The 14,475-nt window shown below is 39.6% G+C and overlaps 1 protein-coding gene across 1 annotated transcript in view; it reads right to left on the bottom strand.

Annotated features, from left to right (window-relative positions):
• ROS1 (ROS proto-oncogene 1, receptor tyrosine kinase) overlaps positions 1-14,475 on the bottom strand; it is a 112,188-nt gene that overhangs the window by 74,117 nt on the left and 23,596 nt on the right. The window contains 10 exon segments of the mRNA XM_027079691.1: positions 219-329; positions 1,082-1,336; positions 2,676-3,172; positions 5,200-5,297; positions 6,044-6,228; positions 6,394-6,516; positions 7,988-8,064; positions 9,014-9,215; positions 11,906-12,044; positions 12,704-12,852. Of these exon segments, the coding sequence (XP_026935492.1) occupies positions 219-329; positions 1,082-1,336; positions 2,676-3,172; positions 5,200-5,297; positions 6,044-6,228; positions 6,394-6,516; positions 7,988-8,064; positions 9,014-9,215; positions 11,906-12,044; positions 12,704-12,852 (1,836 nt within the window).

Genomic DNA, 14,475 nt, shown 5'->3' with positions numbered 1-14,475 from the left:
CATTAAATAACTACATTTTATGGAGTAATAAATGGCCCTCCTCCTTGAGAACAGACATTTTCTTAATAGTGTCACTGGCAGTATAGTTCAGTCAATATTTTTTCCTTTCATTATTGACCTAATACTAAAATACGCAATCCTTTTGATTGGTTGAATATCTCAAGAAGTCTTACAAGTAGAAACCTGCCATCCAAGTGTACAGGGGACTCGGTGTTTACCTGATACATTTCCCATATCAGAGGATAGGAATTCTCCCGGGCCAAAGCTATTTAATGGTTTACTCCAAAGCCCATCTTCTTTCACAGCCATGATAAATGGTGGCTCTGCAGCTGTTTGGTTTAAAAAAAAAAAAAAATTGAAAGAAATATCACAGAAAACACACTTTTTTTAGATACACATTTATACGTTAGATTTCCTTCATAAAGTCAATGAGCATTTTGAAAAATACTCTGGAATAATATGAGTAATTGTATCTGCTTAAAAGAATTATCTATCATATTAAACATACTTTCTGATTTTTGTGTAAATAGTTGTAATTGAATGTGAAGAGAAATGTGTAGTGATGTTTTCTCTATAGCAATGTCATGGTCATGGCAGAATTTTTTTTTTTTTTTTTTTTTTGCTTTAGCTATTGGTGGCCATGGTCCTATTCAGAGCACCCAGAATCGATTGCGATAACAACAGTAGTATAAATGGGTCAGTTATCTTTCCATTTTTTTTCAACCAAGAGGATAGAATTCAACATAATTCACAGCCCCTCAGCTTCTCTCGCCAAGACCTTCAGAGTTCAAGGAGTGCTACTGCTTAATAAACCATGAGAAAGGAGAAAACCATGAAGAAGAAGAGAATTATATTGTTTGTTAAAAAATATCTTGGACAGTTTAAAATAGCAGGTTAGAAACATAAATGTCACACAATGCTTTATTTGCTTTCCTAATCTCAGATAATAAACACATCCTCAAGGGGTCAACGCACTCTCATTCTAATTTTTTTTACCACATTGAAGGTGAGAAATTTTAAAGGACATAGGGAGAAAGGCTTTTTGTCAGAATCACTCCCTAAATCAAGACTATTTTCTCACCTGGTACCAGGGTAGTTCCCACTGAGGGCTCTGACCAAGGGCCTGGCCCCTTGGGAGAACTTGCTCTCACAAAAACCTTGTATTTCGTAGCACTCTGAAGGTCGTGTACATTAAGGATGGTCCCACTTATATTAGAGAACACGTGAGTGGTTTCAGGAAAGTCTTGGGTTGATACTTTCACCTCGTAAGTCCAGTTCTGCCAGGCGGAAGGGCCTAATTGGAAGAGTTAAACAATGTTACTGATGAGGATGACATCAGCAAGGGCAAACAAAGGACTGTCAGTAAATTTATCTACAGCTTCACCTTGAGTGAAAGGATAATTGGGCCTGTTACCCCGTAATCACCAGGGTTAACTTGGTGACGTGACTAGGACAGTGGTCATCCCACCCACTCATTTTGTTCCATCAAAGGAGACATCATGCCCAGCAAATCAGAGGCCACTGTTCCCCCGTCAGTGCTGTATGCTTGGCTGCATAGAACTGTCGGAGGGCTTTTCTATACAAGCTCCTAATAAACAAATGCTTAATGATGAATCTCTAATATAATTTCCAGGGTTGGTAGAGCATCTCCCTTCTAGAAGCCCAAACAATACAAAAGAATTTTTTTTTGCTAATTCATTTTCAGCCATCTTTGACCTATACAGCAAACAGGCATAATTAACTTAGTCTTAAAGTAAAAAAATAGCCAATGTTTGCTAGATACTCTAGGGGACCAGGGGTTGACAAACGGCAGCCCACAGGCCAAATCTGGCCCACTGCCTGTTTTTGTAAATAAAAGTGTACTGGAACACAGCCACAGCTACATGTTTACATTTTATCTATGGCTGTTTACATACCACAAGGACAGAGTTGAGTAGCTATGCCAGAAGCCATATGACCCACAAAGCTGAAAATATTTACTTATCTAGTCCTTCCTTTATAGAAAAAAGTTGCCAGCAGCTGTGCTAGACACTGTTCTAAGTGTTCTACCTGTGCATCTTAATTTGGTCTGTATGACAATCCCATAGAAGTATATAATTAATGTTTTTATTCCAGTAGCGAAAACATGCATGAAGTGGTTAAGTAACTTGCCCGGGTCATTCTGCTAAAAAAGGGCAAGACCAGCCTTTGAATCCATGCAGGCTGGCTCCAGAGCCCACCTGCATACCCACCACACATGCTGCCTCTCCAGAGATGAAAATTCAAGTCCAGAGATTTTTAGGCTCAAATTCATGCAAGATCTCCCTGGATACATAATCTCAACCCAAATCTCCGTCCCCCTGGCTAATGCATTCCCTCAGACTGGAATGTTAGTGCCTGACTCCAAGGAGACACTCAATAAATGCTCCACCCATTCTGTTGGGACATATATGATGAAATATAGAGATTCTCTTAATGCAAAACTGATAAATGTAGAACAAACGTATAAACACGTGTGTGTGTGTGTGTGTGTGTGTGTGTGTGTGAAAGAGAGAGAGAGAGCACTAAGTAGTGCTTTGAGTTGATGACTAAATAATCACATATGGGCTCTCAAAGTTGAGTCGCCAGGTCAAGCCATTCAAGCTTTCCTCTCCTTGCAGCAAGGCCAGTCTCCAGGCTGGGGACAGGGCACTCACTGGCTCCAATGGCGAGCACAGGGGGCTTCCACTGAACCAGGGCCTGGTGTGAGCCGAACAGCACTGAGAGCTGCTGTGGGCAGCCCGGCAGCGGGTGTGGCTGGGTGTACAAGCCAAAGATGACCAAGTTGCCAAACCCAAATTCTTCTATGTGACTCAGGTCACATCCCACGATGAACTCATTAAAAGACAGAGAATCCTGTTGGAAAACAGCCTTGCCATCTGTGACCAGGAAGTCGTTGTTTTCACAAGCAAAGCTCTTCACATCAGTAAAGGGGACATGAGGTAGGACAAGGTGGGACGTGGAGCCATCCAGAAAGGTTGACATGAAGACTTGGGCGGTGTCATTGAAGTAAATGATTCGCTTGGACTGTGGCTTGATTGCAAAGTCCTTTAATGTGCCACTCTGCACAATACGCACAACTTCCGAGCCCCGACCAGAAGCCACAGGGAGATCGACTCTATAAATGCCGTCTCTCAGAAGATAAAAGAGATACCTGACACAGGAGCAAAAGAAGCCTGGTGTGATTCAGTGCAAGGGTGAAGGAGCAACAATGCCTCAGCACATTGTTTTATCCTGTTGGGCAATTAGAACCAGGTATCTCCAGAGTGGATAAGTACAGGGTTTCCCAAGGTGCAAAGTAGTAAAGGTATTTATTAAAGATATGCTCTAGTCATTTAAGAAAAAGAGAAGAAAGGTGAGGAGAGCTGGGTGTGGGGGGAGGAGGACGGAGGTGAGAGAGAGAAGCAGCAGGGATGGGGGAGAGGGAAGGGTTTTATAATAAGTACAAACTCAGTGAGTGAATAATTCAGTGGTGCAAGATAACAGCATAATGGTAACCGTTTTTAATCAGAAGAATAAACTATTTCATCTGCCTGAAATTCTTCAGGAATACTACATAAAAAGGGTTGCTAAAAGTTTTGATTTTTACAGAAACTCTATCATTGTATAGGGAGATGATTAGAAGACGGGCCCTGGAGCAAGAAGTCAAATACTGATTCCAGCGCAAAACAGCTGATGGTCGTGGGCGGTCGATAAATCAACTTGTGCTTTGCTTTCCTATCTATAAAATTGGGATAATAAAAGTACTATCCCATACGGCTGAACAAGAATTAAATGAATTATTGGAAGTAATGCACTTAGAAGCACATATTAAGTGCCTGGTAACTATTATTGAATAATTATTATTATAATTTCTAGTCATATTTCAAAATCTAAGCACAAATCAGTTTTATCCTAATGGAAGAAAGAGCCACCAAAGACCTCTTTGAGATGTATTTTGAGCGACTGATTTAGTGAGTGAAGTTCATTATCCTCAGAATGAGTCATTTCGTGTAACTGCCAGCAACAAAGTTCATTTCATAGGATCTTAGACTTTTACAAATGAGGAAAATAAGATCCAAAGAGTCCAAAGGACTTGTCCTACATCACAGGGTTTTAAAAGAAAAAAAGAAAAAAATCCTGTAATTCAGTAATTCACTCAAGCTTAAAACATTAAAATAAATATCTGGTAAATTATGAAAGAATATGAATAGAAAATCTTGATTTTAAATCAATAATGAGTAAGAAAGTCAATTCGTGAAAGATAAAAAGTGCTATGGGCTATATTTTTTTTTCATTCAAAATGAAAACAACTTTATCCCTACAAGAAAGAAAAATGTTTAGTCTTACAAATGTTGGCCTTGCTTATTGGTTACTAACCTGTAATTATCTGATTATATTTAAGAAATAATAACCCCAAAATAACTTCCTATGTTTTCATCCTTCACATGTGAGCATGTGGAGATCATGTAATACATTCACAGTGAATAACTCATTTCATCCTCAAAATACCCCAACTGAGTATTATTGTCTTCCCCGAATGGGAGGATAAAGCAAAGGTCATAGACCCGAAGTTACTTTCTTGAAGTCCTACTACAATTTAGCATCACAACTGAGCTAAAATGTGTCCATTTCATTTGTGGCAGGGGGAAGCATAGTGATTTGTAATGGCAAATTTTAACTTGTTATTAGCTATCAATTTCAGTTTCCTAAAGTGGATGGTAGCAGTGTTCTTTCTAAACCAGCCTCCTGATAGATGTGAGAACCAGACCAGAAAAATGAACAGGTGCTGAATTGCTCAGCAAGAGAAAATGGTGCAGTGAAAAGACGAAAGAGAGGCAGGAAGGGCTTCTCATGGGGAGCATCGAGGGGGAATAAGACCCTGAGTCATGCATAAAATAGTGATATACCCAAGACGAGAAACCAGGCCCCGGAGTCCCAGACAAGAAGTCTTTCCCATAAGCCCATATTTTACTGTGAAGGAGAAAGGAAAAACTACTTACCTAGAGAAGTAGTGGATCAAGTTTGAATGAAATTTCCTCTTGGCTCTATAAGAATGAAAAAAACTTTGCCTGGATTTAATTAAATGTGAAATCAGATACATAGATGGGCTCATCTGGTACTAGGATGTTATTAGCAAGCAAGTTTCCCCAAGTTTCTTGCCAAAGGAAGAGAATTCACATTTACAAGACTAACACTCACCCATTGTATGAATCAGCCACGATTTTTTGAGGTGCAATAATTGAGGGAGGAGTAACTTCCTCAATGTTTGAGCAGTTTTCTAAATCACAGACACATACCTAGAGAAGAGTACATCAGTAGCATTAGTGTCTATTCAATTTGACCAACACGTATTGCTTGAGCAACTGTTCTGTATTTAGAATTTCACTAGTCACATAGCACTTTTAGAAAACATAAAAAAGTTCTTAAAAGACAGTGTCATATCCTATATCCTAATGAGTTTATATCCTCTTGGTATCCGTGAAATACGAGTACATATTTTCCTGGCTTACAGAGGCACTCAACTATTTTTATTAATATTTAAGCTGTTTCCAAGCTTAGGGGCTTCCAGCCGTAGTGATTGTGACCAGCCTGTCCCTTTAAAAGAAGGAAACTTGAAACACAGCAAACTGTGTCTTCTCAAAGGTTTGGTAATACAATATTTTCAGAGACCTACTAAAGTTATCCATGGTTATTATACAATTTACAATGCTCGCAGCTGATTTTGATTATGATTGGCCGTTTTATCTAGTGATAATTCAGGTACCACCACTGTCTTATGGAAGATGAATTATCATTAGTATAAACTCATAGCTCTGAAAAATCACAATAAAGATGATTTAATGGTAGGTCAGGACTAGTACTAGGTAAAGTCTAGACCCTGCTATAGGCTAGATCTATGGTTCGTTGCTAACCCAGTGTCTAAAACATAGTAAACACTCAGTGACTAATTATTGAATGAAAGAATTATGTTTATTTGTAAATATACCAAGATATGCATTAGAGTATCAATATCAAGTTGTTTACTTTAAATTCTCAGACTAACCAGTTGAGCCATGATGAAGTACATTCTCTGATAAAGCCAGTCTATGGAGATGGAAGAAATTAATCCCGAACCACTGTAAAAAATTCTCAGGTCAGACACATCAGACATGTTGGCAGCTCCCTTCACCCATATGAGAGTTCCTTCAGAGAAATAAACAACTTGCTGGTGGACATTAACTGATATTCCTGGAAGAGCCATGCAAATACATGTGTGTTATTAGGTAACAACCAGACAAAACACTTCCTTGAAAGAGAATTTATTTCTTTAATCCTTAATAAAGGGATTCAAACTGAAGTCAACCTGGATCTTTCTTTTCACACTAAGGAAACATTTTTCTCTATTACACTGACCTGTAATGTTACGGTGTGTAGCACCCGGCTGAAGGCAATGTGCTTCATCTACTAAATGTTTTAAAGATCTCTTTCGTAGAGAAGTTTTCCTGGATAAAAAGAGCCACCGTTCCTCTTCTTGAACTAAAACAACAACACACTTTCTAGACAGACAGACCAATCATATGCACGTTGACACAAAAAAGATCAATACCACCCTTCAAAACAAGGGGACTAGCACGTGAAAGAGGCTGGTCAGATTTTCTCTGAAGGCACTGGGGTATTTCAACTGTAGTACAAATCACATTCTGTGATGGGGATGAGAAGTACAGTGTCAGTCAAGTAGGATTTCTGGGTATGTGCCCCTAAATGCCCTCAAAATAACATCCCATGCGGGATCACTGTTCTCAACAGCCTTGCCCAAATAGGAGCTCGGCTTATTTTCCTCCACCATAGGAATCTGACTGCTTGGTGGAGGTGGTCCAGCCCAGGCTGGAGCGGGTTGTTGCATAACACACACATATGGACAAACTTCGGTTGTCTCTGTTTTGTCTTTAATTATCTCCCTTTGAGGCAGGAGAAAGGTCTGTAGTAATGAAATGTGAGGACTACAGAACCCTGACATCCTGTTCAACTGGAGACTGATGGAGTGTGTGTTGATGAACACTTTTAGTGTAATTAATAAATGTTATGCAATAATCACGGTAACAACAACCTTAAGCCTGCTCTATATTTAACTCGCCCTTTGGATGCTTCTTGCATAACAAAAATACCTCTCCTTTCCTAGAGTGTAGTAACAGCCCCAAAAAATAAACTAAAGGCTGGTGATAGATGACATTCACTCCCCACTGGCATAGGCGTGTGCAGCTTAGAGGACGGGGCAGTCAAGTCAGCAAATGGGGCTCCCATGAAAACGGAGAGCAGACTCCTAGAATTCTGAATCTTTGGGTGTTATTCCAGTTTTTTAACTCACTTCCCCAAAATATTTCCAGTGCTTCTTAGAGAGCATTTTCTTTTATCATTTTGCTCACGTGGGCATCATGCAGAAAGTATTCAATCTCTCAAGGCAATTGTTAAAATGCCGAAGTAAAAAAAAAAAAAATGGTACTTGCAAAATAATAACAGAAGCCAATTTGGTAGACTGAATATTCAGAATGGTAAAATGTAACTTATTAAGTTTAGATATATTTAAAAACCTTAAGGAAACTGGAAGAAAAAGATATCTGGTCTGTGTTAAATGATAATACATGATATAAGGTGGAGGTTAGGGCAGAAACAATATATGTATCCCCTAAGTGTGTAAATGAGAGTCATAATCACTAGTGACTTTAACTGAAACCAGGGGTTTGCTTGAAGCCATTTTTTTAATCCCTAATTTTTTTTTAATTTTTAAATTCCGACGTGGAAACTTTAGATCAAACAACTTACTCCTATTTGTCAAATACTGGGACTCATTTAAAATTGAAAACTTATCAAGTATTCAGAAGACAGTGTCCATTTGGGCAGAACAGTAGGGTCTTGGGGAGCACCAGAGGACCCAGGACCTCCAAGATCTGAACCCACCCTTGCCACCCCCTCAGTTCCGTGTAACATGAGGCGCATCCCCAGTCTCTACCTGCTGGGGATGAAGTGGTAATACTAGATTCTGCTTCCGGCCCCTCACCAACTTCATTTACTGCTGCAACAGAAAACCTATTCCAAAAACGATTTGGAGAGATGTATTTTACATGGCATGGTGTGAACATGAGATAAAAATAGAAGGAGCAATAACATTTCTATTTAAAGGACGATGTGGCAATGCATGTATCTAGTTACTTGGTGCCACTGCTTAGCACTAAAATGACCATCAATCACATCCTTGTTTGCATTCCCCATAGAATAGTTCAGGGTCACAGAGGTCAAAAACTGAACTCTGCTATCTGCATGACCCCCATTCATGCCCTAATTTAAAGAGGTCTTAGTAAATGCTGGAAAAGCTAACAATAATAAAATAATCCCCTTAACAGTTAATACAAAAATATCATTAACAGAATTTTACCTCCTTACTTTTTTCATGTTGGATTAAATGAAGCAATGATATTTATGATGCTTATAATGTCTTTTTTAGCCAATATTTATAAGCCCATATTTATTAGCCCACATTTATCTCTGAATATAATAGAAATACTTACAAATGTTTTTGCTCAGGATGGTGTAATCTAATAAGCATAAAAACTTGAGGAAAACCACAGTAACTTAAACCAACAGCACAAAGCCAATGTGACTTCTCAAAATACATTTAAACTATTTTTTAGCCCTATTTCTTAAATAATATCATGCCTGTACCCATGCTGGTTACTATTTTTAAATTTTATATTGGAGTATAGTTGATTTATAATATTGTGTTAGATTCAGGTCTACAGCAAAGCAACTTAGTTATACATATACATATATCTATTCTTTTTCAGATTCTTTTCCCATATAGGTTAGTACATAGTATAGAGTTCCCTGTGCTGTACAGTAGGTCCTTGTTGGTTATCTATTTTATATATAGTAGTGTGTATATGTTAATCCCAAACTCCTAATTTATCCCTCCCCCACCACCCCCCACCTTTCCCCTTTGCATGCTAGTTACATTTTTCCTGCACCACTTAATTCTTACCTGTAGGTGGTATTTGGTAGAGTGGAGTAAAACTGGAAACTGGTTCTCTGTGTCCCTGAATCTAACTTTTGATTTTTATTAATCAGCCTTAAGTTATAACCCAAAATAGGTCCACCTGGGAATTGAGGTGGAGCCCAACTGATTTCCACCGTGTCCGGACTGGAGCTTTCAATATTTTTAATGAGAGGAGCAGTTTCAGGAACTGGAAGAGATAATGGTGACATCGTGAGCAGAAAATATACAGTGAAAAATGTAAAAATGTAAATAGGATAGGAAAAAAATGTTGTTTTTTTGAAAATAGCATAAATGAAGTACTTTTGTTAATATTCACAGAAGTGATAGAAAGAAGATAGTAATATATCTATGAGCTGCAATTCTTGATCCCTAAATGATACCAGTTAACTACTTTCCTAAGGGACTCTTTCAAATGTTATTTTCCTCAGTTCTAATTTATGCAATAAAATTAAATGTGGAAGTATGCAAATTGGATAAATGTTCTAGAAAAAAAGTGGTCAAAAATCTCCAGAGACCTAAACACGTTGAAACGTGGGATGGAACCAGGTTAGGAAGGAGAAGAGAATCTGTAATAAACTGGAGTCAATGATTAACACAAGTTAAAAGAAGTAAGTCCTGGGGCCTATTCCCTCACTAGAGTGCTGTGGCCGGACTAGTTCCAGCTAAAGATATGGATTTAGATAAGCCTGAATTAGAACAGTCTGCTTCACTTTTGCTGGCATCAGCTCTGCTGACCTAGACTGTACTTTCCTCCCCCAGCTCCCAAGGTCCCCTGGAACCCAGGCTTTCTGTGCCTTAGCAACATCCCTTCCCTTGTGAAGGATGAAAGGAGCATGCATTCTCTAATTAAGCGCTCACCCACAGACTTTAGGAGCTACCCAAGTGACAAAGAACAGAAAGGAAAACAAATGATCTAACAGCCTATCTTCCACCCATGTCTCCACCTGCTTTCCATACCCCCCACGCCCTGAAACCACACCCTTTTATTTCGTCTTTCCATAGAAAGACAGACTGATGTCACTTTGCTCTTCAGTAGTCTCTCTGCCTCGGAACAATTTTGGCAGGTGCTCTGCGTCACCCCTGACCCTTTAGAGTGGGGAGAGAAGAGACAGTTCAGCCCTCGCATTGGCTGCATTTTAAAAAGGCTTTTTAATTGATCTCTCAGCCTTTCTCTGATACAGTTCCTCCCCAACTCTCAGACTGAGCTTTAGCAAACACAAATACCATCACATCACTCCTCTGCTCCATGCACTCAGTCACCCTGGTGAACAGGAAAGTAGGAATCATCTCCCAGTGAATCAGAATCAGGATGTCAGAAAAACTAACTCTTCAGGGTCAGTGCCCAGACAGACATGATCTGCTCCACTTCAAGCATGTAGATGTCCCATGGTGAACTGTGATTATTGTCCAAATCGCCCCCACAAAAATCGTCCCTGAAAAGGCTGGTCAGGTTAGGCAAGGTAACCATTCCACCTGATTAAGAAATTATCTTCATAAAGGCCCCAATTAAAAGGCAGTAATACCATCTAAAAATCATATATTTCCCATAGCTAAAAAAGAAAAGAATCATGAAGTGATGGAACATGAAACAGATAACTTTATAAGTTTTGATGTGGCTAAAAAAAGTGAGATAGAATTGAGGCATGCGATGCTATCCATGGAAAAGACCCTCAGTACGAGGACTGGAACACCTGGAGGGTATGTGGGCTTGCATATCCAGAGAAACGCCCGGAAATGGAAAGCAAAATTTGCCTTCTTCATTATTTTGATTTGACTAGCCTTGGGCCCTGGACCACGGTATGTCTCCAGCACTGGAAAATGTTCCAACACTATTGGAGTACACGAGGCATTGCTTTGAATGAAGAAGGATCCACGTATTCTGCTCGGATCTGGAACCTTTCGAATATGACCCTAGGCCAGTGTCTGACCTGAGGTCCCAAGGATAGTCAGAGAACAGTCAGCAGAGGTGCCACACATACCCTAAAATCTGATAAGCAAGAAGAGAGCACTAATCAGAGAAGAGGGAAAATGCCCCAACCGGCTTCATCCGCTATCTAGCTATGCTTCTGGCCAAGGCCTAGTTCACAGTGAGGGTCTCTGCACACAGCTGAATCTCCAGAACGAGGGGTAGGGACATATAATGTCTGGCTTGGAATAAGTCCTCCCACGTCCCCTCAGCTAACTCTAAGGGTGAGAGCACCAGGCAACTCTCCCTGAGTGTCTGCCCCAGGCATTCACCTCCCTAACAGGCTCTAGGCTTGAATCCTTTTCCTGGTATGGAAGTCACAACTTTGAAAGAAGAAATCAGAAAATGCCCCAATATATGTACTATTTTTAAAAATCATCTCTAATCAAATGTTAAAGTATTATAATAACCTCCCAGCTGATCTCACTACCTCTGTACACTCCAGTCTCTCTCATTCCTTCAATCCATTCCATGTGTAGTGGCCAAAATTATCTTTTTAAGGAGTACTCAAATCAACTACTCCTCTTCTTCAAAACCTTCCATAATTTCTGACTGCTAAGTGAGGCTTATTCTGACCACCTTCTTTAATACACTCCCCATTTCTAAAGAACAGACCCTGCTCAAAACGTTCCTCTTACCGTAGCACCCCGTATCTTCCTACTTAAAATATACTTTCCTTATTTATTAGGTTTACTGCTTAGAGTATTCTTTTCCACCAGAATGGGTATTTTTGTTTTGATCGCAGAAGTACGGTGAGCACCTAGAACACTATTTGGCACCTAGCTAGGTACTCCATTGTTGGATGGGTCTATTAATGAAGGAATACATTTATTTCATTGTTTAAAATAAAATGAACTAACCAAAGCTTTGGAATAATCCCTGATTTCTTAAGCAACGTGTGCATGCCATACCTCCATAAGGATGAGTCCTATAACTGGGACTTGGAGGGGAATACAGCTGCAGCTGGGCTGTGAAGATCCAAACCACTCGAAAAATATATTCAGTGAAGGGATGCAAGGGCTCTACCACATAGGAGAGCTTGGAAACAGCCTAAATCAACAAGAGATCAAAATCAGCATTTATGGAATAGCCACCGTATATTGTAACTCAAGAGCACAGATTCGTCTGTAGATGATGGATGGCCTTCTGGATATGGAGTGACCCAAGGTCTGCCAGACCAGTTGAAATGGAGGCCTGGAGCTCAGAGCTGAGCCATCCCGACATCAGTCTGCATAATTCACACCAAAATTCTTTCCTTCTTCAAAACTGCAAAATTATGGATTCAATTATATGGCATTTACCTCAAGGCTTTACTTTACTTTTCCATGTTAATATACTTGGTGTCTTTGGACTATTTTTCTCTGAACATGATTTCCTAAAAGGGAGCATCCTGGATGACCTCCCTGCCCTCCACCCTAGTTGGAATCATTTTCAATGGGGTGGGCAGATAAAGACCAATGATATAAGTAGTTGGTTATGTGATGCTGTGCTGAAGGAATAATATATATGTCCAATAATAAATTTTCCTTAAAAATAAAAGGTGTAGCATAAAAAGTAGCAGAGATTAAAGTTCATCTAATCCAACCACTCATTTTACGTTTGAATCTTGTCTAGAATGTCTTTTCACCTATAATTATATGTAGTAATTTGGCACTTTTAATAATTTGAAGAAAAAGTCTCCGTTTAGGCACATGGGCAGCAGTTCATACCTCAGTGTAAGCCCAGCTTCCAGGCAGTTGTGCATATTTCCACTGAATGATGTATTTTACTCCAGAGATGTTGGCCGATTTCCATCGTAATGTCACACTGTGGCTTCCAATGGAAGAAGCAAATGGTGCAGTGGGGAGGTCTGTATTTTCTGGGGAGAAAACAAGATTTCATTCACCATGTCCCCTGTCTGTCAAAGCAGGAGAGAGTGTCCCTGCTTCATCTAGTGCCCTTAGCACCCTCTTGCCACAATTATTCACCTGAACAATAACTGATGCACATATTCAAGTGATTTATTTTTTTAAATCAGCCAGTCTGTCTGGCAGCTTTTTTCTCCCATAGAATGCACTTATCTTTTTTTTTTTTTTTTTTTTGGCAGTACGCAGGCCTCTCACTGTTGTGGCCTCTCCCGTTGCGGAGCACAGGCTCCGGACGTGCAGGCTCAGCGGCCATGGCTCACAGGCCCAGCCACTCCGTGGCATGTGGGATCTTCCCAGACCGGGGCACGAACCTGTGTCCCCTGCATCAGCAGGTGGACTCTCAACCACTGCGCCACCAGGGAAGCCCCGAACGCACTTATCTTTGACGATAGATTTTTTACAAGCAAGCAACATGGAGTGTTCTGAGACTGTCCAGTTTTCTCTTGTGATACCACTTCTATATAGGCTAGAAGGGTGGGTACCAAGGGTGTGTCTGGGGCAACAGAACCATCCACTACCCCAGGACATGTATCTCAAGATATGTTTTAATTTTACACTATATGTCTACAGTTGTTGCCCATTTTGTCAACACATTATTTTTATACGTGCAAGTAGTTGTCTGTACTCCAAAGGATTCTATATTCTGCTGTTTTTTATTGTGAAATATTTCATGACTTTTAAACAGTAGCAACATTACAATTGGTACACACAGTTATTGGTGCTACTTCCCAGGCCCTGTGTGAGGGGTTAGAATTCTGAATGGTATGTACCCCTGGGATGAAATTATTTTACTTTACTTTTTCTATTTTCCAAAATCGTGACTAATTTAATGCATTAGCTTGCTTTTTCCCCAGAATTTTTTATTGTGGTAAAATACACATGGCATAAAATTTACTATCTTAACCATTTTTAAGTGTACAGTTCCGTGGTATTAAGTACATTTGTATTCTCGTACAACCATCACGACCGTCCATCTCCAGAACTCTTTTCATCTTGCAAAACTGAAACTAACCATTAAATAATAACTCCCCATTCCCCCTCTCCCTCCCCCTTCCCTAGGCAACCACCATTCTACTTTCTGTCTCTATAATTTTAAGTACTCTAAATACCTCATGTAAGTGGAATCAAACAGTATTTGTCTTATTGTGACTGGCTTGTTTCACTTAGCATAATGTCCTCAAAATTTATTCCTGCTGTGGCATATGTCAGAATTTCCTTCCTTTTTAAGTCTGAATAATATCCCATTGTATGTGTATATTGCATTTTGCTAATCCATTCATCTGTCAGTGGACATTTGGGCTGCTTCCATGTTTTAGCTATTGTGAATTCAATATTTGAGTATAATAGGGGTGTATAAATATCTTTTTGAGACCCTGCTTTCAATTCTTTTGAGTATATACCCCCAAAGTGGAATTGCCAGATCATGCAGTAATTCTGTCTTTAATTTTTTGGTTTTTTCCACAGGAGTTACACCATTTTACATCCCCATCAACAGTGCACAGCATTCCAATTTCTCCACATCCTCGTCAACACTTATACTTTTCTGGGATTTTTTGCTTTTTTTTTTTCCTTAA

Source organism: Aethalodelphis obliquidens, unplaced genomic scaffold (genome assembly GCF_003676395.1).
Source record: "Aethalodelphis obliquidens isolate GAN/ISIS:26980383/991018 unplaced genomic scaffold, ASM367639v1 scaffold3, whole genome shotgun sequence".
NCBI lineage: Eukaryota > Metazoa > Chordata > Mammalia > Artiodactyla > Delphinidae > Aethalodelphis > Aethalodelphis obliquidens.
This window is presented reverse-complemented; position numbering and strand designations above follow the sequence as displayed.